Below are 26,645 nucleotides of genomic sequence, written 5' to 3'. Positions count from 1 at the left end.
AGAGCAGAAAACTGAGTTATGTGCCTTCTCTTCCAAACTCCCCCGGCACTTGGTGCCTACTCTACTTGCCCTCCACGTAAAGGTCTTGTTAATAGAAGTTATGTCCAGATCATGGGATTCCAAAGGGAAAAAATGGCATGACAGTTATAACCCTAGAAGGAACTGTGCCTAGGCACCAGTCTAATGCCAGAAGGTTCCCTACTTCTCACTCTCCTCACCCTGATCCTAGTCCTAACCTAGCCCTAGGCCTGGGCTAAGATTTCTGCCCTGGGACAGGCTAACTCACCAGGTGTCCATTACTGATGTGAGAGTCCTGCTGGCAAGAAACCCTCACTAGGACAACCCAAACCACTTTGAAGACAGTAAGATTAAATGACCTCGCACATGGCTGGTGGCAATCTTGTATTAAGGAAAGTTTTGAATATACAGGCACTGGTCTGTGAGACCCAAATACCACAGCTTTAGCAATGTGTCATAGGCAGCAAAGAAAGAACACAGCAAAGGGAAAAGGCAAAGGGGAGAATGAACAAACTCTGCCCTGGGTGTCTTCTTGCTCTCAAGCACTTTCAGATTAAACTGTGAGAAAGGCAATGATTTTGTTTGCCACAAAATGCCTTTTTTCTCATATTTCAGATATACCACGCATTGTCAGGACACCTAGAAGTGAAGCCACCTGAAAAAGCCTACAGGCACGCAGAGCTAAGCACCAGGAGAAGGAAGCATGGCAGCTCCTCTCCTGTTTGCTGAGAGAAGCTCCTGACTGATGCTCCTGAGGCCCGTTCCACCAGCACCCCCATCTCCTGCAGGCACCTTCGGACCCCACTGCTTGAGCTGGCTCAGCCCCAGGCTCACAGGAGACGCTGCAGCCCCACAGCTCCTCCTTAACGTGCCTAAACAAATAGACGGAAACAACTTAATGCCGGCCTGAACACATCACCTATACGCTGCCGCCCTGGCCTCTTCCTATTGCAGAGCAAACAAACAAAAATAAACCCTTCCAGGGAACGGAGCCAGAGGGGAGGGGGGAAAAAATCCATCACGAGGCCAGGCGGCGAGAGGAGCCGGCCTGGTTCACCGCGCTGGCACCGCCGGGGAGTCCCGGGGACAGCCCGGGCGCCGCCGGCCGGGGCAGGATGTGAGCTCACGGCACCGCCCCTTCCCCGCCCGCCCGGCGGTGCCGGTTCCGCCGCCCCGAGTCCCGCCTCGCTCCCTCTCACCGCCTCCGGGGCCGGGGGTCCCGGCTCCGCCTGGGCCGGTGAGTGCTGCGGGGGGAGCCGCGCCCCTGGGGCCGGCCCGGGCGGCCGGGCCCGCTCGGGGCGGGGAGCGCGGCCCGCGGGCCCGGGCAGCGGGGCAGACCCGGGGCTGCGTGAGATCCGCGCTGTGTTTGTCCGCAGGCAGACGCGGCAGAGCCCCGGTCCACAGGAGGTGTCGCCATGGGGAACCAGCTGGCTGGCATCGCCCCCTCGCAGATCCTCTCGGTGGACAGCTACTTCTCGGACATCCACGACTTCGAGTACGACAAAAGCCTGGGCAGCACCCGCTTCTTCAAGGTGGCCCGAGCCAAGCACCGGGAGGGGCTGGTGGTCGTGAAGGTGTTTGCCATTCAGGATCCCACCCTACCCCTGACGAGCTACAAGCAGGAGCTGGAGGAGCTGAAGATAAGGTTACACTCGGCACAGAACTGCCTCCCCTTCCAGAAAGCCACCCTGTCCGAGAAGGCCGCCATGCTTTTCAGACAGTACGTACGGGACAACCTTTATGACCGAATTAGTACCAGGCCGTTCCTGAACAACATTGAGAAAAGGTGGATCGCTTTCCAGATCCTCACCGCGGTGGACCAAGCGCACAAATCTGGGGTCCGCCACGGTGATATTAAAACAGAGAACATCATGGTGACCAGCTGGAACTGGGTTCTTCTAACTGACTTTGCCAGTTTTAAACCAACTTACCTTCCTGAAGACAATCCTGCTGACTTCAATTATTTCTTTGACACATCCCGGAGGAGAACGTGTTACATCGCTCCTGAGCGCTTTGTCGATGGCAGCATGTTTGCCACGGAGCTGGAAAACATGCGGGACCCTTCCACGCCTTTGGTAGACTTGGCAAATAGCAATCAGCGAACAAGAGGGGAGTTAAAACGTGCAATGGATATCTTTTCTGCAGGTACTTGGAGCTATCAGGCGTTGTTTCTTACTAATGCAGTGCAGAAGAACTTTACTGGGGTTTTTTGATTCCTGGTTGTTGGTTTTTTTTCTTACAGCAGGCTTGGAGAGCAGCATGTTAAAAACTTGTGCATTTTAAGCATAAAGACCCAAACCTGTTTCATTCACAGAAAAATACAAAGACAACATAGTAGGCTACATAATTTAAGTGTATCACTATTATCTGAGGAGAGAAATCACAAACTATTCTGTTATGGCCCATCTATGCTCTAGGAAAGAGGTGGTTCTTCAAGGCACAGTCTGTCATCTTCTGTTGGCAGAGAAGCATGTGCCTCATGGGGCCTGAGAAGAGAAACCAGTCCATGGCCCAGTTCTGGGGGGACTCTCACAGCTTTCAGGGTAATTTGGCAATAGTGGCTCTAGAAGCCCCTTATAATTTTATTTTCCCCACAGGCACAAAGTGTGAGCAAAGTCCTGTTATGGTCCCACTCACAAATACTAGGTAAGAGTTTGACTCTAGGAGACTGCCTTGAGTCTTGGCCTGGTCTTGAAAGTCATGAGTTTAGCCCTTTTTTTTTTTTGGTTTTTCTCCCCTTAAAGTGATTGAAAATATTAATTTAAAGGAAATGGTCACTTCATTTTACAAGTTGATTTTATGGCCAAATTTCCAGGACACTCCACTGAAAAAGCAGACTGTTGGGAGCAAACTGCAGGAGCGGGTTCTTTGCAGAGAGACTTGTGTCATGTACACCATACTGGGGGTCTGTTTTTGGCAGTCATGTATGAGTGAATATATGCTGTGCCCCAGCATCAGCTGTGGGAGCAGGTGTTATTTCTTTACCTTCTGTAAAAGGGCTGCTTAATTTTGATCTGCTACCTGACCCATGCTGACTTACCACACTCTTCCACATGACAGTGATGTGGGTTCCTTTTCTAGTGATGGATTTTCCAGCTGGCAGGTGGTGAAGTCACTGCCTCATGTTTTCTAATTGCAAACTCCTCTGCTGTTTACATGCTTGAAATAAATTACTTGGAACAGGTTTCAGGGATCAAGTATAATAGCCAGGTTTTGGACCTTGAGATTTTATCTCCTTTCTGCAAATTAATTTGACAACTCATTTGCCTTATTTTTAATCGAACAAAGACTTGTTTAGGGTTTGTTCTTGTCTTCATATAGAAAACAAAGTTAAAGTGTCTGTTTATAATCCTGTGATATCTTTGACTTTTTTTTTTTTTTTGTTTCTGTCCCAGGTTGTGTAATAGCAGAGCTCTTCACAGAAGGTGTACCCTTGTTTGATTTATCTCAGCTTTTGGCGTACAGAAATGGCCTCTTTTCCCCTGATCAAGTCCTTAACAAAATTGAAGACCGCAGTATCAGAGAACTGGTAAGGATGGGCTGCAGAATTAGAACCATTAGAAACATGTATTCTGTTTGCAGTTTATTTCACCTACTTTGGTGACAGAATGCTTATTGTCTGGGTTTGGGTTTTGATGTTTTTATATTATAAATGTCTAAACTTTTGATCTTTCTCTCCCGCTCCCTCCTGCTTCTGCCTTTCTCAAGGTCACTCAGATGATCCATCGAGAGCCAGATAAACGTTTGGCGGCTGAAGATTATTTGAAACAGCAACGTAACAATGCATTTCCTGAAATATTTTACACTTTCCTTCAGCCTTACATGGCCCAGTTTGCCAAAGAAACGTTTGTGTCAGCAGATGAGCGTATATTGGTCATACGTAAAGATCTGGACAACATCATTCACAATCTCTGTGGGCACGATCGCACAGAGAAGGCCGAGGGAGAGACAAAAGAGAATGGGCTGGTTATTCTAGTGTCTGTGATAACTTCCTGTTTACAGACTCTCAAGTACTGTGATTCAAAACTGGCTGCTTTGGAGCTGATTCTTCATTTAGCACCAAGATTAAGTGTAGAGATTCTTCTGGATCGTATTACTCCTTATCTGTTACATTTCAGCAACGACTCTGTGCCCAGGGTGAGGGCAGAATCTGTAAGGACACTAACTAAAGTTCTTGCTCTCGTCAAAGAGGTGCCACGCAATGATATTAACATTTACCCAGAATACATTCTGCCAGGCATTGCACACTTGGCCCAGGATGAAGCCACCATCGTCAGACTTGCATATGCTGGTAAGAGGACATCCAGTCAAAACTCCAAATCTTGAGCTTTTCTGTGTTCTCTTAACTGTTTCTGTCAGTAAAACTCACCAGGAGTCTCAGAAGTGACTGCAGGTATGACACATGTAGTCACATTTCGTTAGCTCTGATTGTTTCCATAAAATGGCCTGATGGAACTGAATAAATAAGAAACTAACTTAAAACATCAGTGTGTTGCTGGGCTGCAGAGCTGTTTTCCCACAACATTAAATTTGATATGCAGGGGCTGAAATTAGATTATTTGCTGTGTAATAAACTGGCTTATACTGTAACAGATGTTTTCTTGAGATGTTACTCAGATGTATGAGTTCTGCACAGTTCACGAAGAAGCTTTGTAGTCATGCCCATGTTTGCTATTTACTGTGTACCCTTACTTGCTATAACTAGCACATTTTCATTAGGTTTTGGGGTTTTTTTAGTTGAAAACATCAGGTGATATTTTTCTTTTGTTTACTAAGTAAACTGATAAAAATAATTGTTGAAGACTTTTTATACTTAATGAATAGAACCAATTGTGGTCACTGTGATCAATTCAAATTTCAAATACATTAATGTATTTAAAGGTAGTCTAACTGAGTTAACTTGTGTTACTGTAGTACACTTTTGAAAGTGGTCAGACTGGTGACTTAAGAGTATTTGGCCTGGACTGTGGGCAGGCTCCATTGGCACGTTGCTGTTGATTTGGATGACACTCAGAACGGCTGCTTAAGTGGGATTTCTGCCTTGATGTTATTGTTCCTGTGCCAGCAGTGGCTGACCCATATAATGCAGCCTGAGTTGCTTCAGCAGCTTCCAAATGGTGCAGAACGGTGCCAAATCGTCTGGATAGATACCCTGACAAATGTTCTAAAAGCGGATTCCAGGGTAACAAGTTGTTATTCCCTAGGATACATGTCCTGGTGTGGTGGTTTGTTGTTATTTTGTTGGAGTCTACTATGTGGCAATGTTAGTTAAGTCCAGCTGTTTGGCCTTTACAGTCTTATCAAGTTATTTAGTCGCTAAACTGAGATTAAGTGTCATTTAGGGTTTGTTCTAGAAAAACTAAAATAGTATTTGTTGCACCTAATATCAGGTGTAACAAATTAGGTGTAATAAATTAGAATTTTTCCACTTGTTTGCATGACAAAAGTACTGTGTGATTTGATGTACTTTGGTAGCTTTGCTGGGAGTCAACAGAAGTGGGTTGACCAGAGCATCCTGTGTAATTTCAGTCCTGTTTGCCCATCGTGACTGGTGTTGTCAGTGACTGTAATCTCTCTTCAGAGGGATCATCAGACTGATGCAAATTGGCAAAGTGGAATAATTCTTAACCAAAATGTTTTCCTTTGCAGAAAACATAGCATTATTGGCAGAAACAGCTCTGAGATTTCTGGAGTTAGTACAGCTTAAAAATCTGAACATGGAAAATGAACCAAATGGTGAAGAAATGGATGAAACATCTCACCCTAGTGATAACTATGACACAGGTAATGTCACTTTTTGCCTGCTTATAATAGCAAATCATGGGCCAAAGCTGCTAGGTAGCACTGATCTATCTCATCTCTCAAAGCTTAGCCTTCCTATTAAATGGGAAGAATGTTTTGCCTTGACCAGTATCAAAGTGTGTGACAGCTTGCTGCAGAGACAGACACCTCTGTTCTGAATGCTGTGAGAGACAAAAAAGTATATAAATGAGCAGATTTTTCTTCTCCAGAGATCCTCAAGGTATTTGACTGTGATGCTGGTTGCTTGGTTGCATATCCAGCTTCACTTCCAGCTTATCTCCTAAACAAGACAGCTGCAAAAACACGCCTGTGTTCCAAATACTGCTTCTGTTGGAGTGGGAAGCAGCGTTAGCTTTGGAAAACCTGTCAAATTCTAGCATAGTCATTGCACTGTATTTTTCATTCTTCCTTTTCTGTCCCTGTGCTTCACAATTCTTGTTTGTTTGCCTGGCAAAACTAAATGTGTGGATGCCGTTTGGAAGTAACATTACTGTAACATTGTGTTACAACTAGCGCAGAGAATTAATTAATATAGTAAGGATGGATTTTCTTTTCCTTTCCCTTTGTAAAGACACATGGTAATAAGGGACCTGTGTGTCATCTCCAGTGCCTTTTAGTATTGCATAAATTCTCAGAAGAATGCTGGGCAAATCTAAGCTGGAAAGAGTTTGTGGTTAAAAACTGTCATTTCTCTTCTGGGCTAAGTAGAGCAATCTGTGACTAATCAGAGTTGGTAAACATCCTGCACATATTCCATTTGGGTAAAAGGCAATTATCTCTTAACTATTTGCAGGATGATACTTTAAAATAAAACAGCAACAAATCTACTAAAACCAAATATAAAAGATCCTCTTCAAATTCCTTCATATAAGGTGTGGCATGCTCCGAATTGCTGAGGAGTGAGAGAGGAAGCTCCATCGTTTTGGCTGTGTTTCTAAGAAATGCTGTCCCCTGTCCCTTGAGATAGCTTGGAGATGAAGGAAGTAACACAAAGAAGAAAGAAGCTTGAGTAGTTCTGTTCTTTTCACCCTTTTTGAAACCAAGCATGAGAAATTTGTACCCAGGAGGCAAATTTTTCATGTGGCTGATAGACAGGGTCACGATAGAAAGCAAATTAGCTGGACTTCTGACTGCAGGCGAATGATAATCACCCCTCAAAACTGGTGCAGCAGTAGCTGAAATTTTTGTGTTGCTTGTTTGAGATCCTGCCTTGTAGTTTTAATAATATGCAGTGCATTAACAATCTCTTATTTCCATTTAATAGAAATATTTTTTTAATTGTGTCATGAAGTAGAAGCCATAGGCAAGGTCATCTTCAAATTTTTCATCAGTGTTGTTAGATTAACTGCAGAAATTTAATGAAATTGGAAGCACTTGCTTTTTGAAGTGTTCTTATATTCCTCTCTGTATGCTTAATGAAGTGAATCTATCTGCCTAAATAAAAACATAGTCTAGATCTGTTGTCAGTTCACAAATTCTGGAATTCATAGTCAAATAAACATATCAAACCAAAATTGCCTCAAAGCATTTTGTTTACTGTGGTAACGTTGCTGCTGACTCATTTTTATGCATCTTCACATCTGCATATCATCTATATGTATAAAATGTGTGGAATCATCTTAGTGAAAGTTGCAACAAGTTTAGAATAAATTGATCTGGGTAAAAATGTCTCACCTTTCTCTACTCTTTGGCTTTGTCACCACCTCATGCTTAGCCAGAAGTCTTTGGTAAGCCGTTGTTGGAACTGTTGTAGTTCTGTTGCATTGTCAATTTTACTGAGTCGGGTGTTGTTCAGGATGACCTGTCACTGTAACTCCTTTAGCAGCAGGTGGTACACATGCACACGCTGTTTCTTCTCAGCCAAAATGTTCATCCTGTTGTCCTTTGCAGAGTTGCAAGCCTTGCATGAAATGGTCCAGCAGAAAGTTGTGACTTTGCTAAGTGACCCAGAGAATATTGTGAAACAGACACTGATGGAAAATGGAATAACACGTCTGTGTGTCTTTTTTGGACGTCAAAAAGCCAATGATGTTCTTCTGTCTCATATGATCACTTTCTTAAATGACAAGAATGACTGGCATCTTCGAGGAGCTTTCTTTGACAGCATTGTTGGTAAGTGTTTGGTTTCGGCCAAAGAGAGTGGAAAGAAAATAAATAAATTAACCGTTTCCAGGATGTGAAAAAATAAGTCATATAAAAGTCCTTTCTTATAAAGATTTCTAGAATTTTTAAGAAAAGAGTTTTCTGAATTATTGGGTGGAAATGTTTCATTAGGGAATGAAGATGAAACAATGTAGATACAAATTTATACTTCTTTTAGTCCAAATGTTTAATACAAATGCGACTGAGGCATTTAAGTCTAGGGTAGATTAACATTAAAAAATTTGAATTTAAATGCTTTTTTTCTTCTTTGAGTCTCTGCTACAGCCAGCTAAATTAAAAAGCTAAATTATGGAAAGTGATTACTAGGATTTCTGCAAGCTCTATAGTAGAGGCATCACTTCACACGTGCACATGGTCCCATTCACTTCAGTAGATCTGTTCATATGATGAAAACTAGGCATTGGTATATGCTGAAGTTATAACTGGAAAAGTTCTTGTAATGCCTTAAAACATCACCTGTTACTTCAGAATACTTCATAACAATTAAAAAAATCTTACCAATAATGACATCAGCTGTTAAGTATATTTAATGCTCCATGTATGTTGGAAATCTGCATGACCATTGCTGAGAGTCAGTGCTCTGTGGTCAAGAAAACTTTCCCAAGTGCAGTTCCTGAGAGCAAAAATGGTACTTCAGGTGCATGGGAGGAAAAACAATCATGATCCAACTTGCATTGTGGCCATTATGGTAGCTACACATTCCACTGTAACTGGAAGCCACAAAATGCTGTGCTGGCAAACTGCCAAGAAGTGATATTGATAACTTATCAGAAATTGTTTAGAAGGAGCATTAGAACAGCCAAAGCACAGGTCTGAGTGTTCTGACTTCTTGCAAAAGACATAGAGACATCTGAGGGACTTAAAAGGGAAGACATGTAACCTGTGTTTTTAACTCCTCTCCCAGTGTCCGTTCAAAACATCCACAGAAGAATTCAGATTAAGTTCTAAAGTTATTTTTTAATTTTACTTCAGGCATTTGCACATCTTTAGAACTGAACTCTAGCTGGTATTTAAATAAGTGCAGGCGCTGCTGCCTGTGGCTGTGAGAAGCTGCAGTGGCACTGAGAATATTTCTCTTTCTAGTGCTGTTTCTCTCTCCTTCCTCTCTTCCTTTTAGCAAAGGGTTGCAAAGTCCAGCATTAAGACATGAACAAGTATGTTGATTATTACCTTATTAGATTAGAAGCGATACAGTTATTTTATGTTTACTCTCAATTCTGATAGGAAGACGTGGAGTTTTCTGGTGTTTATCAGTTTGGTTTGGATTTTTATATTATTTTTATGTTTCAGGTGTTGCTGCTTATGTTGGCTGGCAAAGCTCATCAATACTCAAACCTCTGCTTCAGCAAGGTCTCAGTGATGCTGAAGAATTTGTCATTTATAAAGCCCTCAATGCTCTTACTTGTATGTGCCAGCTGGGGCTCTTGCAAAAACCCCATATTTATGAATTTGCTTGTGATATTGGTAAGTTGGAATACTGAAGAATACCCTGTTTTCCTAGTAAAGAAAAGAAATCTCAGTACTACATAAAGCTCCACTGTCAAGTTAGCTGTCCAGAATACAAACCTGTAGTTCTGTTTTAGAATCTAAACAAAATTGTGGTACGGACCTTGTACCACCATGTTGAATCATGTTAGTGCTCAGGACTTTAAAATAATGGTTTTGGTGGAACAAATATGGAAGCATCTTCTCAGATTTTATATAGGGCAGCAGCAAAAAACACTCACTCCAAAAAGTTTCTGCCTTAAGATCTTTCCTTGGTCTACATGGCAACCTGCTGTAAAGAAAAATGCTGGCTCCTTCTGATAGTCCATCAGGCATATAACTTGCAAACATGCATTAGCCTTTGAAGATGAGAGAATTCAGACAATCATGATCCTTTCTTATTCTAATACCATAAAAACCCATTAACTCAGTACACCCTTCATTACAGAGTTGGTCTCTCCTTCCTGATCAGGCTCATCAATTTAATTTAGATGTGCCCAAGATTTAACAGCTATTTATGAAAAAAAAAACCCAAATTATCTTTTGAGATGTAGTCTGCTTCTTCTTAATGTTATAGTTTTACAAATGCCTCAGAATTTGAAGCAGATGATCTGTGATTACATCTCATAACTACATACAGTGCCTTGATAACAACTTCTTAAAGCCCACATAATTAGGGGGACTTCTGAGTCTCGTAATCTCATAATATAAATAGTGACTCTTCAAGGAAGAGAGGGAAAGCGAGAAGGAATAAAGTATTTACTTAAAAAGAAAAAAATAAATCACCAGTTTTAGGATTCACTGTAATTGTTAGAAGGTGCTTGAGATTTATTTTTGGATTAGTCTCCATTGCAAATCTGTAGTTGACAATTAGGGATTGAAATGAGCAAATAAGGAAAATATGCTTTTTGGCAAGAGCAAAGAAATTGAGCAGCATGACTACAGTGAAAACCATGAAATAATTTCCTCCATATGAATGTTTTAACCTTGGTGCTCTGGAGGAGAGAAGGCTCAGTTTGGGAGTAATTCTGTTAGAAGGAAATTACATCACAGACTGCCATATGCAGGATGATCTCCTCTCTCCTATATTTTAACAGCCTATTTTTCTTTCAGCACCATTCCTGTGTCACCCTAATCTTTGGATATGTTATGGTGCAGTTGGATTTATCACTGTGGTGGCACAGTATTTGAATATTGCTGATGTCTATTGCAAGTTGATGCCATACCTCCATCCTTTTATCACACAACCAATAATACAGGTAATTCTTCCAATAATATTAATGGGAATATGTCTGGACTAGCCATGATTCATAAGTTTGTCTTGCCTGTGGTCCTGGCTATAAGGACCATATACACTTTTTTTTCAATTAAGATTACAGGCATTTAAAGATTTTTTTGATCTCTGCTGGCAGATTTATAGAATGGCCATTGCTTTCCATGTTTTAAAGACTGTTGTCTCAAATTTGTTGCAAAATGCAAAACATTTACAATGCCTAAAATCAGCAGGTATGTTTTTGGTTCAAGCCTTTTCTGCCTTTTTATAGACAAACTCTTACAATACTGTGCTAGTTTATAGGAGTCTAAAAAGGATGGAAAGTTGACTGTAAAACAAGTTGGGTTATGTTCTGCTTTCATCTACAAGACCAGTCTGTTAATTAGTGATTACCGTGCTTGTGATTTCACCGGAACCACTCCTGTGTTTCAGTGCTTTGCCAAGGGTCGGGGACAATGCTCAGCATGAATGAATTAAGTAATTTACTATTAGTGCATGTCTAGGAATGACCTACATGATGCTGGTAGTGTGATCATATAGGCGTCTTTGCATACAACTTCAGGACCTGTAGACTGCACCTCTCAGGTGTTTTAATAGATAAAGAAGAAATAATTGCAGTATGTACATTGAGAAATGCACCCTGTGTTTAACATTTTGTTGAAAACCTTGTAGATGGGAGCTTCAATATAATAACAGTTTTCTGTGTTTACATGTTCTTTGTGCTGTTGTAGGCATTGATTAATAAATTTGTCTTGTTCACTTCCTGTGTCATATTAGTATATAAACCTTTTCTTCTTCATTTTAGTATATAAATCTTTTCTTTGCTATGCAACACTATATGTAGCAAGTGAGTAGTGGGTAACATGAAGTTGGATTGTAATATTAAGTCTTCATTCTGGACTCATTTTGAAGTTGTTGTTCATGTAGACAGCAAGCTATGAGAAGTACTTTATAGGAAAGAGGGGAAGAGAGTGGAGAAAGTTTGACATGACTAACACGGATCTTATTTTCAAGAAAGGAGACAAGTTGAATCTGGATGATTTGTACAGGTTATGTGGATATCATCATGTTGACTGGTCTGTTGTTTTGAATTGCAGGTAGACAAAGAAATAGTCCTGTTGAGTGTACTTAAGGAGCCTGTCAGCCGTTCCATATTTGATTATGTCTTAAGATCGAAAGACATCACAAGCCTCTTCCGACACCTGCACTTGCGTCAGATGAAGAGAACTGGAGCTCTCTCTGAGTGCCCACCCCCAGAAGACCCTGCCATTGCACAGCTCTTGAAGAAGCTTCTTTCACAAGTAATTGGGTTTTATTGGTACTTTAAAAATCAGGCCTGAGGCTCTTGGGCTCTGTACACATCCACAAGACCTGACCTTGTAGTTCCTTCTGTGAAGGACTCCCAATCTGAGGTTCTGATCCCCCAAGCCGTTAACTTGACTGATTTCAGTAGATGCTTGTGGGACAATTTGTTCAGAGCTTAAAGATGTTTAAAAGATCTGCCAGATACAGAGACATACGAATACCACCTAAGTCTTTAAAAAAGGACTGTAAGTCTCCAACTTCTGATGCATCCTTGATGTGGCAGCATTACAGAGTATTGCTGGATTAAGTGCATTGTGCTGGATAAAGGAGTATGTATTTGTCAAAGTGCTAGACATGTGTGGAAATGGAGCTGGAAAGTCTTGAGGGTTATATGTGAAGAGAATCACCCACCCAAAATACTGAGAACTGGGAAGACAAAGGACTGCAGCTGTGTGGTTTTTTCCCCCCTCCCCATGGCTTGTGGGCTATAAGCATGGTCTAGGTGGCAGCTAAGCTGTTTGCACCAGAGTGATCCAGCAATAAATTCTGTTCTGCCCTTTCACTTTTCTTTGCCCCATTCCTTAGGGGAAAAGATATTCTTACACTGCAGTAGTTTACTTTATGTTTTGTATGAACAGTGAACTGATGCTTTGAATTCTGGGGATGTGCTCTTCTGCGCTTCTGAGCCAGTTATTAATTTTACTGCTTCTTAAATCTTCATGCCTTGATGCATGTTATTGTTAAGAGAAGAGTAATATTACCTTTTCTTTTATTCTCTAGGGGATGACTGAGGAGGAAGAAGACAAACTGTTAGCACTGAAGGACTTTATGTTAAAATCTAATAAAGCTAAAGCAAATATTGTGGATCAGAGCCACCTGCATGATAGCAGTCACAAAGGGGTGATTGACTTGTCAGCTCTGGGAATAACTGGAAGACAAGTGGATCTTGTTAAAACAAAGCAGGATTCTGATGACAAACGTGGTTAGTATATTTTGTGATCTATATAGTTGAAGTATAGCCTTCCTTTCAGGGTGTTCTCAGTAAATCAGCCTACATGGCTATCACCATCCTCACTGAATCTGCAATAGGGAAACTGCTTCTGTTTGAAATGTGAGGTGGTGGGATGTTCTCTGATCATTGAAAAATGGGGATTATTTTTTCCTCTGAGAATATTTTAAATTATTTTCACTGAGTGTGCAGTTGTTCAGCTGATTGTGACAAACAGGACTCTTGTGACTCATGGCAATAGTGTAAATGTTGGAGGCTACATGCCTGCTCCATTTCCTCTCAGCAAGGGCTAAGCTCTTTAACTGTGAAAATCCTGGGTAGCCTGAAGAAAACCCAAAACTCCTCAGGCTGGCACTGAGGAGTTGCCAGCTGTTGCTCACCCAAGTACATGTGTTTTGGCCCTAGGGTTCTTCAGCTTCTCATTGACTCCCATTTTACTTTTTTTAACCTGCTCTTCTTTCAGCTCAAAAAACCTCTTACATTTCCTTGTTCAGACGTGAAATCCACTTGCTGCTAACTATTCCAGTTCTCTGTATCCTCAAAATTCTTATTTACCAGAGAGTTTGAGCTTCCTCTTTACTCTCTCAAGCTTGTTCCCTCTTCTATTACATCACTGGTAGGTTCTGTGTTTTTACATATAGAAATACAGAGATATCTGGAAAACCTATACCTATTAACATCTTATTTCCAGAATTAGAGTGTTTTGCATATAATTGTAAAGGATAGTACAGAAGTGTAGGATTTTTCTTTTTTTTTTGCATCCTTGAATGAGGAGTCAACATGATTTAAAACTTAGTGTATATGAAGTCTATAATTGAAGTAATTTGTTTCACCCAAAGCTGTTACCCTTAAAGTCTTTATGCTTTTAACTTTTCTTCACTGACTTTGTCCAAATTAAATTTGTTCCATGTTTTTCTTTTTCTGTCTATATTTTACAGTTCTAAGTGACTCTAAAGGAATACTGTAAATAAATAATATTCCTATTTAAAGAGATAACATACTCGAATCTACAGGTGATGTTGCAATTATGATGTAAAAATGAATGTATTTGCCACCAACAATGATTTGTGTATTGTGCTGTTACAAATTTATTGTTGACGTCCCTGCTTATTGCAGGGTGGTTGGACTAAATGACCCAAACCCTTCCATGATTCTATAAGAAAAATTTATCATATGGTGGAGTGTAATCCTGCAGCCTTCTAGATGTAACGTTTCCCTCTAGTGAAGTGGTCTATTGCATGAGTCAGCTGTAGGATCTGGAGGATGTGAACACACGAGGCAGGTGCTTTGTTTGGTTTCCCTTATAAATGCCTGTCAGCTGATCTCCACAACACAGCAGTAGGGTTTTCTCTGTACCTAAATAACAATCTGGCATGTAAACATTAGACTTCCATGTAGTCTCAAAGTAATGACAATCCTGAGTGAATGTTGTCATGGTAATGTTGGGGGTGTTTTGTTTTTTTCTTCTCCCACCTCCTCCCTCCCTCCCTCCCTCCGTCCCTTCAAAATACTTATAGCTAGAAAGCATGTAAAGCAAGATTCGAATGTAAATGAAGAATGGAAAAGCATGTTTGGGTCCCTGGAACCTACAAACATCTCCCAGCCAATATCCAAAGGACATGGGCAAACTACTGATCCTGAAGCCATCCAAGCTGGGAAACCACTTCGTTCAGAGTCCTCAGCTGGCATTTGTGCCACTTTGTCATCATCTCCACAGGTATACCTGAAAAATACTGTTTGCATCTTACCTGAAATGATTTGTTTCAAAGTCAAGTGGGACTATAGGGATGTGATGTTCTTGTTTTGTTTGGAGGTTATTTGACACTGGCTGTGCTGTTGGCTGATGTCTTCAGCAGAGTTGCTGACTTTCCAGTTCTTATTTTTAAAATAGGAACTGAGAGAGGACTGAAGTAAGTTTAGTCCCTTGAGCTTCACTAACAAGTAGATGCTTTGCACAAAGAGATGGGGCTTTGTGGCTTAGACAAATATTATGTAAACTTCTCTGGCAGGGAAGACTTTTCCTCAAATTGAATGGCCTGATACATGTTGTAAGGAAGAGATATCATGGTTTTAACTTGGAAATCACAGTAGCATTTAGGTATCCTGTACTCGTAATATACTTAGTACTGGCTAGAGGAGGATAGGCTGGGAACTCTGCAGGCCTTGGAGGCATGTCTTGCTTGACACTGAACACTCTTTTCTGTTTGGTTTCTAGTTGGAGATTAACTTCTGTTAGCTTTAAATGAGTGTGCCTACCCTGAACTATAAGGGAAACACTTCACACTTTGGTTTTTAAAGCCCAACGTAAATGAATTTGAGAGCTAACCTTTAATTTTGTCAGTCTTGAGAGCAATAACTGCCTCTGTAATAATCATATTAATAGGTGTGCACAGCACATTACAGTTTCTTTAGACAGAATATAGAGCAGAGTAGGCAAACAGAGTAGAATAAGAGAATGTTGATCTTTTATACAAATAGTAATTTTCACTATTTTTAATTGTCTTCATGCAAGCAGTATTTTTCTAATGCTAATTCATTGCTAATTGTTCTAATAAAAAAGATTTTTTCCATTTTTATTCACTGTGTGTGACACAGAAATCTTATGAGGGGGATTTAGCTGTGTGTAGAATGTAAGGCATATATTTTTAAGGGCTGATTTCCTACAGGCATCTGATGGAGCAGTTGTCCAGCCCAGGAAACCAACCCTGCAGGCCCTGAGCAGCACGATGTCCCCATCTGCACACCAGCTGCGCATCACCACCTGCAAAACTGAGCTGCAGCAGCTGATCCAGCAGAAGAGAGAGCAGTGTAATGCAGAGAGACTTGCCAAACAGATGATGGAGAATGCTGAGTGGGAGAGCAAGCCCCCACCTCCAGGTACATCACAGGCCACTGAGGTTATTAGATATATAATTTGAGTCAAGATATCATCCTTTCATGGAAAAAAATGCAAAGGATGAAGAAAAGAGGAAATTCTTAGTTTAGGAAATGTGTTTACTGTGCAGAGCACCTATGACCTAGTGTCTAATTTAGAATTGAGCACGTAGGCTTTTGCCTTTAATATTTAAAATGCCTTAATACTGTTTTCAGTGCTGTCTGTACTTTGCAGTTGTAATGACTGTATCCTGATCTAGCTGTTAGTGGATGGATCTAGGGGGACCTGCATGTTCCTGATTAGGCTGTGGTTTTGTTTTCCCTGTAGGATGGCGTCCCAAAGGGTTGTTGGTAGCTCACCTTCACGAACACAAGTCTGCTGTAAATCGCATTCGGGTCTCTGACGAACACTCCATTTTTGCCACTTGCTCAAATGATGGCACAGTGAAGGTCTGGAACAGCCAAAAAATGGAAGGAAAAACCACTACAACCAGGTAGCTTAAAAACCTGTGGTAGTTGGGTCTGCGATTTTACAGCGAAAAATAAAATAGAGCAGGGAGGAAAATATGAATCACTTGTGGGTGTACTGGAAATATCAATAAGGAGATATATTAGTGTTCCTCTTGGCTTGCATCTATAATATTAGATTGCTGTTTCAATTAGTTAATAAAAGAAAAAATGCAAAGGGACTGCTTTGTAGCCATAATAATTACAGGCTTTTTTATTTCATTTTTGTACATATATAAATATATTCTGCTGTTGTTGTTCAAAGCCAATACTGGCTTTTTTGCTTTCTCATTTTGGAACAGCTAGAAAATGTTATTTTCAAACCTTTCTCAAGAGCCATTGGTTTTAAGTAGGTGTTTAAGAGAAGTAATTTTTTTTTTCAAGTGCCACCAAAAATAACCTCTTTTTTCTCTCCCCCTATTTCTCTCTGTACTGTTTAGATCAATTTTGACATACTCTCGCATTGGAGGACATGTAAAGACACTTACATTTTGCCAAGGTTCACATTACTTGGCTATAGCTTCAGATAATGGTGCCATCCAGCTTCTTGGTATTGAAGCCTCAAAGCTCCCTAAATCTCCTAAAATTCATCCAATACAAAGCAGGTATGTACTTAAAGCAGTTAAATCTCACCACACACAGAGCTCAAGCTGTTACTATATTCCTCAGATCTTTAAATTTGCTCTAGGCTTCCTGCTGGCTGAGCCCAGGCTGTACTGGAAGGCTGTAGTCCATGTTCTTTTCCTGCTTCATAAAGAAGGTTTGAAAGGCAGCTGTGCAGAGCTGACCATTCTTAGCTATAGGATATTTGTCCTTCTTGTGTCAATGAGCACATTATGAGCTTGAAACAGCCATTCTGAATAGTTCTCACTTGTTTTGTTTATGTACTGGGATTGGTTAGTTCCTTTGTTACAATCTTAACACTTAAAATGTGATTTTGAAGGTTGTTTTGCAGGTCATTAGATAAATGTTTACAGATGTACAGCATGTGATGTGGCCTCAGACCTGCAATTTTTCCTCTTAGGTTCTTAAATGGGTAATGGGATAGTATGTAGGGGAATCTTTGGGCTTGATTTATGTTTTCTTACCTCCATATGAGCAGTGTTTGAACATTTGGCACTGAAGCTACAACTTAATCTTCCAGTTTGAGTGAGAGGTATGTCTAGGCCTCAGAAAGTACTCACAGTGCTGCTGGAGGGGTCTCACAAGTGTGGAGCAGAGAGAGGGAGAATCACCTCCCACAACCTGCTGCCCTCACTTTTGATTCTTCTGTTGTGGGTGGCTTTTTTTGGCTGTGAGCAGACATTGCTGGATCGTGCTGAGCTTCTCATCAGCCAGCACTCCCAAGTCTTTCTGCTCAGGGCTGCTCTCAGTGTATTCTCAAACCAGCCTGTATTTGTGCTTGGGATTGCCCTGACCCGGAGCACAGAGATGTGTTTATGTTTGCAAAAGGCTGCTGACCAGCAGGTCCTGTCAGCAGAGAGATTTGAGAGAGCATAAGCATCCATTGTACTGAATTCAGAAAGCTGTTTCTGGCAGGTGCCTTGAGAAGTGACACAAAGAGGAAAAAGCTGCTCAGCATAAGCTGTGGGAAGGAATCTTAAACTTGGAGGGAGTCATACCTGTGTCTAAATTAGTTTATTATTTTAACCCAGGTCATTAGATCTGAAGGATGATGGCTGTGTGGTAGACATTCATCACTTCAATTCAGGAGCCCAGTCAGTCCTGGCTTATGGAACAGTTAATGGATCTCTGGTTGGATGGGATTTGCGATCTAGCAGCAATGCTTGGACACTGAAACATGATTTGAAGTTAGGCCTCATAACTTCATTTGCTGTGGACATACACCAGTGCTGGCTATGTATTGGTAAGCCTGTATTTCTTGTTAGTTTCTCTCTCTTCCCTGCCCCCCTCCTTCCTTATGGTTTTCTCTTACAGTAACTACAGCTCAAGCTTTTGGTTGATCTGATTTTACTAGCATATGCTTTTCTCAAACAAGAGGAGAGAAATATCTTCTCATCTATTTTTGACAAGTATTGTGCCTGCTAAGAACTTGAGGCTGAAGGCCATCTCCCTAGAAACAGAGCACAAAGATAGGGACAAAAACTCATATATTTATCCCTCTGACTAAGGGGAGCTTTTTCTCACCAGGAACGAGCAATGGTACCATGGCATGCTGGGACATGAGGTTTCAGTTACCTATCTCCAGCCACTCTCATCCTTCCAAGGCCCGAATCAGACGCCTGCTCATGCATCCTGTCTATCAGTCCTGGGTAATAGCAGGTAAAAGATGTCTTAAACTTACCTCACAATTGCCAGAGGTTGTGATTAAGCAGCTTTTTTTTCAGCTTCTGCTTCAAACCCTGGTGGAGAGTTGAAAAGAAAAAAAAGTAGGGTTTAGCCATTGTCAAAATGACAGCTTTTACAATTCTCATCTTCTGAGCATTGCAACTCTCATGAGAGGCCCTACCTGGGTGTTGTCTACCCCCTCCCTTTTTAAGGACAAAATGTTACAAGAGATTAAATACAAACTCATGACATACATTGAAGCTGATGGGAAATCTGCTACCACCTTCTGTAGAGCAGAGATTGAATTCCAATTCCCCCTTCAATCTAAGCCAGCTGTGTCATAGGTTAGAACTTTTGGAAATCTCCAAGATTCCTCATCTGATACACTTACAGCTGCTTCATCCTCACTGCATGTGGCACTGTCATAGACTTTTATATGTTTGTGTCAGAAACACATTCTGAAATGGACAAGTACCTTAAAATAGTCCTAAATAACAAAATTTATCAAGTTGCTGTAAAATGAGACTAGTTTGAGTTCCATATTTTACTTGCTTTTAGCCTTCACTTCCTATTTTGAGTTTTTAACCATCCTGGGAGAGAAAACAAATTTCTTGAAGAAACATACAAATAAAGCAAGTTTCACTGTGCTTTCTAGTTGGTTTCCTCCCTGTGAAAGACTAAAGGAATGACAGAGTTCATAATTTTGGATTATTATAAAAAAGTCCTTGCCTGCTAGGTTGCTGCCAGGCTTGTAAGCAACCCCTTGAACAGAATTCTTTACCTGTCCACATGAGTGTGGAAGTTCATTGTAGCTACTGAACTCTGTAACTTTGGATTGTTTTTTTACTTGCATAGGAGTGTTCTCCAAAGTGCCTGATGACAATGCTGAACAAACCATCTATCCTTCTCAAAGAAGGCTGGGAAGTTATCTAGGGAGGAAACTGAGGGTTTTACACATTTTTCAAGGGGTTGAGAATTAAATCAGGTTTCCTTTAAACTCTTTTAAATCAGGCACTTTTTAATTGTAGTGAAGCTGTTTTCAAGCCAAACCAAAGTACTAAAGCAAGACTAACACAAATGCTGCAGAGAGCAAACAGAGAGTGTCTCTATGTCAGTAGAGCAAACAGCAGGAGCCAACCAATCTGTTTTGTACTTTTTGCACTGGCTTTATCTTTCCTGTAGCTGTTCAAGGCAACAATGAAGTCTCCATGTGGGATATGGAAACTGGTGATCGACGCTTCACTCTGTGGGCCAGCAGTGCACCACCTCTTTCAGAACTGCAGGTCTGGTCTCTTTCTTTTCCAGTTTCTGTTGTGTAGCCAGGGTTAGAACAACCTTAGACTCCATGCTGTGCCTCAGTACAGAACTTGCCCTGGGATTCATTTTGGCACCGTAACCCTATTACTTGTCAGAATTAAATGCCCTTTGTAAAACAGCAGTGTAACCTAAATCTTCATTGGTACCTTCCACTGTCTATGGAATGTACTTGTGACACTCACTTGTTATATCCAGCCATGTTCTTAGAAAACCAGTGGGCTGGTTAAGCTTGTAAAGATTATGGATAAACCAAAATTCATGGTGTGGCATCTTGTACTTATTTTTACTTGCTGTTCCTGGGGCTGTGCATACTTCTGTAAACATCTGCTCTTTTACACGTTCTTTCTGTAATATAATAGCACTACTACATTTAACTGCTAGTTTAAAGCATGAAGTGGTTCTTCTTCAAGGACTTAGTTGGGAAAGGAACAATCTGGAATATGATTCATAAATCCATAGACAAAAATTACCACAGCTGCTTCTATAAATGTTGTAAATGCCTATCTGGAATCTACTAAAATCTAAGTTTGTATGTGCTACAAGGATTGCAGGTTGAGTTCATTTCAGTCCTGCCCTTTTTTACACAGGGGGCTCCATGATCTAAGATAGTTTTCTGTAGTATATCTGTCCCATAATGCATTCATAGCCCAAAAATTTAAGCATCCATGTGCTTTTCAGTAGGATTTGCCCTCCTGGTTATTTTAAAAATAATCTCTCATCATTGAGAATGTAATTTCCAAGACTCAAAAAAAAGAGAGGATTATGGAGGGTTAATTCTGTTGTATTGTTCTGTAAAGTGCAAGGGAGCAATTTACATTAATATATTAAGATGTGGCCCATTAAAGTGACTTGGCATTTGCCAGAAAGATTTGGAAACTGGGTGGATGAATGTGGCAAGGAATGCATTCTCTTTCTGACGCTTGGTGACAGCTATTGCTGATAAGTTATTTTTATATATCCCTTTTTCCTGCTAGCCTTCTCCTCACAGCATCCACGGAATATACTGTAGTCCAGCTTCTGGTAATCCCATATTACTGACAGCAGGCTCTGACATGAAAATAAGGTAATCAAACTATCAACTTCCTTGTTTGTCACCCTCTCCTCCACCCCTGCTGGTGTACTAAATTTTGCCAAGTGTTGCCTAAGTAATCTCTAAGAAGCCAAAACAATAATGCTGAACATGTGTTCATTAGTAAACATCAGTGAGCTGAGGAAATCATTCTCAGCAAAAGGACTGCAGAACTTGGTGCTTCTCTGAAGCATAATGTGTACTCTGAAACACAGTGGTTATCCTTCTGCAAAATTCTTCATAGGCTCCATGACAAAAATCAAAAAATAACTCATGTGTGAGCTTAGGTAAATTTCTCTGCATCACTCCCTTCCACTAAGTGAAGAAAGCAGATAGCATTTGTGCCCACTCATTTTCATCATAAGAACAAGACCACTTTTAAGCAGCTGTTTTAAGCTGATAGAATTGAACATCTCACCTTGGTTTTGTTTCTTTATGTTTAGGTTTTGGGATCTAGCATACCCTGAGAGATCATATGTTGTTGCTGGAAGTTCTAATTGCCCTTCTGTTTCCTACTACAGGAAGATAATTGAGGGCACAGAGGTGGTTCAGGTATTTTGCTTTGTCTGATAGACACCTATTCTGCTTTACTTTGGATGGCCCTATGGATTGCACTCATCGCATGATGAACTCACTTGCTCTTACTTTTTGTGGATGGTGTCAGCATTGTATTTTTGGGCAGTTGGGAAGAAGTTACTTTAAAAGAAATACATAATTTGTTTTTGACAGAATTGGGCTCACCAAATACTACTTACATGCGGAAGCCAGAGTCATATGTTCCTTTTGGGATATTGAAATTTAGACTTTTAACACTTTTGGCTTTGATCAGTGTTTGGAATGTCTTTTGGGTAGGACCTTAGTATGTGAGATGGACTGGCACCAGGACAATACAGTAGCTGAATGCTGAAGTTTTTGTTACATCCTTCAGAGTGGCTTTGGGAACTGGCAGTGCTGCTAGTTGTTAAATAGCACAATGTTTTGTTTCAGTTCAACAAATTGAGTGCTACTTCAAAGGTGACTAAAACAAATCAGTACCCAATGCACTGTTTTTTAGTGTTTCTTCTCAAACTTCTAAATTACATTCATGCTATTGAAGCAGTTTTTATAAAAGCTTTGGGAAGCCAAGATGTATGTGTTCCTATAACTTTTTCCCCCCTATTGGAATATCAAATCTTAGTGTCATTGAAATAAATATGAGAAAAAACCCCATTGTTTACCTAATCAAAGAGCTGTAATGTCAGTTTAGATTAAGACTTTGGCTGTGTGTGATGAAAAGAAATGAACCAAGGAGTAATTCTGAGAAAACTGTCAAAGGGTGTGAGGTTGTATGGTTGGACATTTTTGATTGATTGGTTTTTTGGTAGAAGAGATTTTGTGGTCTTCTTATATTGACAATCTAATATGGATGACAGTCTCTCTTTGCAAATGCTCACCCTTCTGTAAATAGTGTTTCTCACTTTGTTTTTATACAGGAAATTCAGAACAAGCAAAAGATGGGGCCCACTGATGAGACCCCTCGGAAGGGCCCAGAGTCTCTCCCAGTTGGGCATCATGATATTATCACAGATATCGCAACTTTCCAGACCACACAAGGGTTTATAGTAACTGCGTCAAGGGATGGGATCGTTAAAGTGTGGAAATAAAAACTGTACTAATATATAGTATGTAAATATTTGTAATAAAGAAATAGTGTTATAATGAAGTGTTCAAGGACTGTTTCCAGTTAATGGAATGGAATGGACTTTAAAAACTGTAAAAGCAATGATAAAATCAGTTCCCTCTATCCTACCACCCTGTTGGCACTTCCTAATCACTTCTTAGATTAAAGCTTTTTGGTATCCATAGCATTTCCTTGAAATATCAGGGAATCTATGAAGTCACTTAGCTTGGTTTTGACAATATTGTTCTTCAAGAACCTTTCAGAAAATTATTTAAGGATGTCCCACATGACACATTGTAAATGTGCACAAAGCAAAGACCTGGTGTCTAACTGTTCTTGTGTTGAATCTGAGAAATGAAATAAGAACAAGTGCACTGATGTCCCTGTACATTCTAATATCTATAATAAAGTCCACTTGAGCTTCCCTGTTTGCTACTTGGGTTTCTTTACATCCGTGGTTCCACTGCAGTGATTCTGCAATCTCAGCTGGCAGAGCCATTGGGCTGTTAATTGTCATTTGAGATCAGCTTAGCATTGTATCAATCCTCAGCTGTCCTTTGACAGTTGTGTCCTTGGTCCTCAATTATCAGGATGGTGTTCTCTGTCATTCAGTATGGATGTCAAAAATAGCCAAAAGATGGGTTTCAGCAGGAAGTGCTTTATCATCATGTGAATGTTCAGGTGAGAGGCAGTTCTAAATGTCAGACAGGGGCAGTAAATGGTCTCACCATTCTTCCACTATCTGATCCAATTCTTCACATTTCCAGATCCTTTTCAGACTTAAACTTTACTAACATTCCTTACTTGCAGTTCCAGGTACTACTTTTCCCCCTAAAACAGGTGATTGACCCCCTCTGCATGGATGGACTCAGAAGGTCACTGACAACAAACAGCACTAATTTGACATGTATTTCTTGAGTGTAGCTAGAAAAAAAATGGAAGCTTACTTTTCTACAGAGTATCTGATAGAAGCCAGGCATGTTCTCAACTTGTGAACTGGGTTCTTTGAAGACACAACACATGAAATAATGACTTGTTAAAAAAGTCTCAGAATTCAATGGAAATAGACTGCCTGCTTCTCCCTAGTGAGTTTATTACTTGGATAATTTAGTGTAGTAGACATTGCCCCAAGGGTAACAAAAGAGGAAGTGGGCTCAAGAACAGTGTGACATTTCTTTGCAGACCTTATCATTGCTGCTCCCTGTTATGCTGAAAAAAGCTTTTTCTTGGCTTTGTATAGAGGAGCTGGTGCGGTCCCTTTACGTTGTGTGAGAAGGTTGTTGTGTTGTTGTTGTGTCAGAAATAAGGAAGGTTTTCTCAGTCCACTTATATCACAGAGCAGCAAGGAAGAGGGTGGTAAGTCAACCTTGTTCTGCCTCTATATCCATTTGGTGTACAGTTCTGAACAGGTCCTTACACACCTGGTGAAGGGAATCACCTCTTTGGCTGCATTGCTTGGTTAATGGTTCTGCCCACTGACAAAGTAGTTTGGTGAAAGAGGCAGATCAGTTTTCATTTTCAGGTGTTATACTCCACTGACACCGTATGAAACTTTCAATACATTTTAAGTAGTGTGAAATACATAGGACATTTGAATGGTGGGTAGTGTATTAAAAAGAATTTGCACTGAGACTGATCACATGGAAAAATGTTGCTGGATCACAGTCCAGGAACACTGAGGTCTTCTCTGGTGCTACCTGTAGTCCCAAACTTTTAAAATCAGAGCTGGATTATTTAAGTTTAGGAGCACCTTTTAGATCAGGGTAAGGAAAAGACAACCACGCTGTGCTGCTGCACTGTAAACATGCAAAAGGGGGAAAATAAAACAAAATTACATTCAATAATATTTATCAAAATTCTTACATATTATAGAACACTATTTCATTAGTAGCATGGATTTTTCAACTTCTAACTTACTGTTCCATGTAACAAGGAGTAACAAGGAAGGCTTCTGGCTACATGGAAATGCTGATTTACCCAATAATTCAGGACATGTAATTATTTTAATGTTTGTCAGAGTAGCAATATTGGTTCAGTCCCTGTTCTCCTTCCCAAACCTAGAGAAATGGCAGATGAAACTCAGCGATTTCATCAATATTTAATCAAAAGCATCTTAGAACTCAGAAGCTTGGTGTTTCACCCACAGTTCAAAACATTTCAAGCAGCTGGCTAAACCAGTCCCAAAGCCTGAAGTGCAAAACTGTCCTAGGAATTTTGCACAAAGATACAGGACATTGTGTACAGAGGCAGAACTGAGATTCAGTGAGCACAGGGGAATCATTTGTAGCTCCTTCAGGAAAGGTGGTCTTCAACTAAAATTATACCACACTGCTGACAGTTACAATTAGATAAGTTGTGGTGAAATATTTAAAGGAAAGACAAGGGGAGTGGAGAACGGATGTGAAAGGGCATGATATTTGCAGTGACGTTTCCTCTGGGTTCGTGTCAATAGAAGCTTTGTGTCCTCAGATTTGGCCTGGAGCAGAGCTTGGCAAAACTTTAAAGGGAGGCTGAAGCAGCAGAATCCCATCAAAAGAAGGCATGGATTTTCTTACCAGAAAGGCAATTTCATCTGTGCTAAAGGAAATTACAGAGACTGCAAAGGAGGAGAGCACAATCATGAAAGACTCCATTTAACTGCCATGATGATGTTGACATCCTATTGCAGTGTGGCATTTAAAAAAGGACAATGTTTTCAGATAACACATTCACAGTAGCATGTTGAAGACTAGTATGAGGTAGCCTTTCAAAAGTCATGAGTTACACTGAAATGGAAAACACAGAAAAATAAACTTTGGAAACCATATGTAAAAGACAATATAGAAAGGCAAAATATATTCTGAGAAAAACGTTCTGAAGGACATAAAAACAAACAACAAACTCCTTTCCAAATATATTTGGAATGAGAATCTGACAGTTTCTGTTTGGCCAATCATTGAGGAATGTGTAAAAGATTTCACACCAAACAAGGCCATGGTAAATAATTAGATGGGTACTTTGTGTTCACCATGGAGGAATTCAGGGAGGTTCCTGTGCTAGAATCCTGTTCCTTTTCTGCATATGTATGTGATGTGCCTCAGGATCTCTCTGCCTGAAACATCTGCCAGCTTGGTAGGAGAGCTTTCAATCAGTAGTAAATTGCCAAGAGCAGAAAATTCTCATCTAAAAGATTGTATACTTTAAAGGCCATCAGGAATGAAACAGCCAAACTGCCAACTGTAGTTTGGAGCCTCTTGCTTAAAACAGCTCTAGTTTTAAAAAGGTTGAAACTGGTAGAATTCACATCAGATCTTTTAGAAAAATCCTGGGGAGTTTTGAGACCAGCCTAATGTATTCAGTAGGCAAAATATTATGAATTATAAAAAAAAAAAGCAGGGTTGGCAAAGACATCGGTCAATATGCTCTATCAAGGAAGAGTCAACATGTAAGGTGGAGTCTTTTATCATAAACTTATCTTGGAAAGAATTGCTAGCCATGTGAACAGTACATGGCTGGCTGATTGTCTTGCTTTTCTGGAAGGTTTTGGACAAATTTCCCAATGAAAGCCTTCCAAAAATAATTAATGTTGTCATCTGATACAAAATATTCCCAGGATTAACACTGTTAAAGACAGCTGTTAAATTAAATGCTATTTAATACTAGTTAAGACACAAGATGTGATACCACAAATAGATCAGTTTTCACAGTGGAGTAAAGCCAGCAGTAGAGATAGATGACCTCTGTTTGCATAATGTTTATCAATGACTTAGAAAAGAGAAAGGAACAGCAATATGCCCAAAGTGGCTGAAGACAGTGAGTTACTTGGGGCAGTAGGAACAAAAAAGTGGCTGCAAAAATTTTACATAAGGATTTCATTATGGGGGATGGCTGAACG

General features: G+C 40.4%; 1 protein-coding gene across 1 annotated transcript; it reads left to right on the top strand.

Moving 5' to 3' along the window:
• Positions 1-1,112: 1,112 nt before the first annotated feature.
• Positions 1,113-23,195, top strand: PIK3R4 (phosphoinositide-3-kinase regulatory subunit 4). Its single transcript, XM_041407780.1, has 20 exons — positions 1,113-1,255; positions 1,395-2,163; positions 3,414-3,547; positions 3,727-4,309; positions 5,668-5,802; positions 7,711-7,932; positions 9,274-9,447; positions 10,582-10,727; positions 11,839-12,042; positions 12,827-13,028; positions 14,573-14,772; positions 15,722-15,932; positions 16,258-16,423; positions 16,877-17,041; positions 18,092-18,303; positions 18,588-18,719; positions 19,908-20,008; positions 21,017-21,105; positions 21,555-21,663; positions 22,584-23,195. Exons 2-20 carry the CDS (start codon positions 1,434-1,436, stop codon positions 22,752-22,754), a joined length of 4,086 nt encoding a protein of 1,361 aa, XP_041263714.1. The 5' UTR covers positions 1,113-1,255; positions 1,395-1,433; the 3' UTR covers positions 22,755-23,195.
• Positions 23,196-26,645: the final 3,450 nt, after the last annotated feature.

This window comes from Onychostruthus taczanowskii, unplaced genomic scaffold, assembly GCF_017590055.1.
Source record: "Onychostruthus taczanowskii isolate IOZ18803 unplaced genomic scaffold, ASM1759005v1 scaffold28, whole genome shotgun sequence".
Taxonomy (NCBI): Eukaryota; Metazoa; Chordata; class Aves; order Passeriformes; family Passeridae; genus Onychostruthus; species Onychostruthus taczanowskii.
This window is presented reverse-complemented; position numbering and strand designations above follow the sequence as displayed.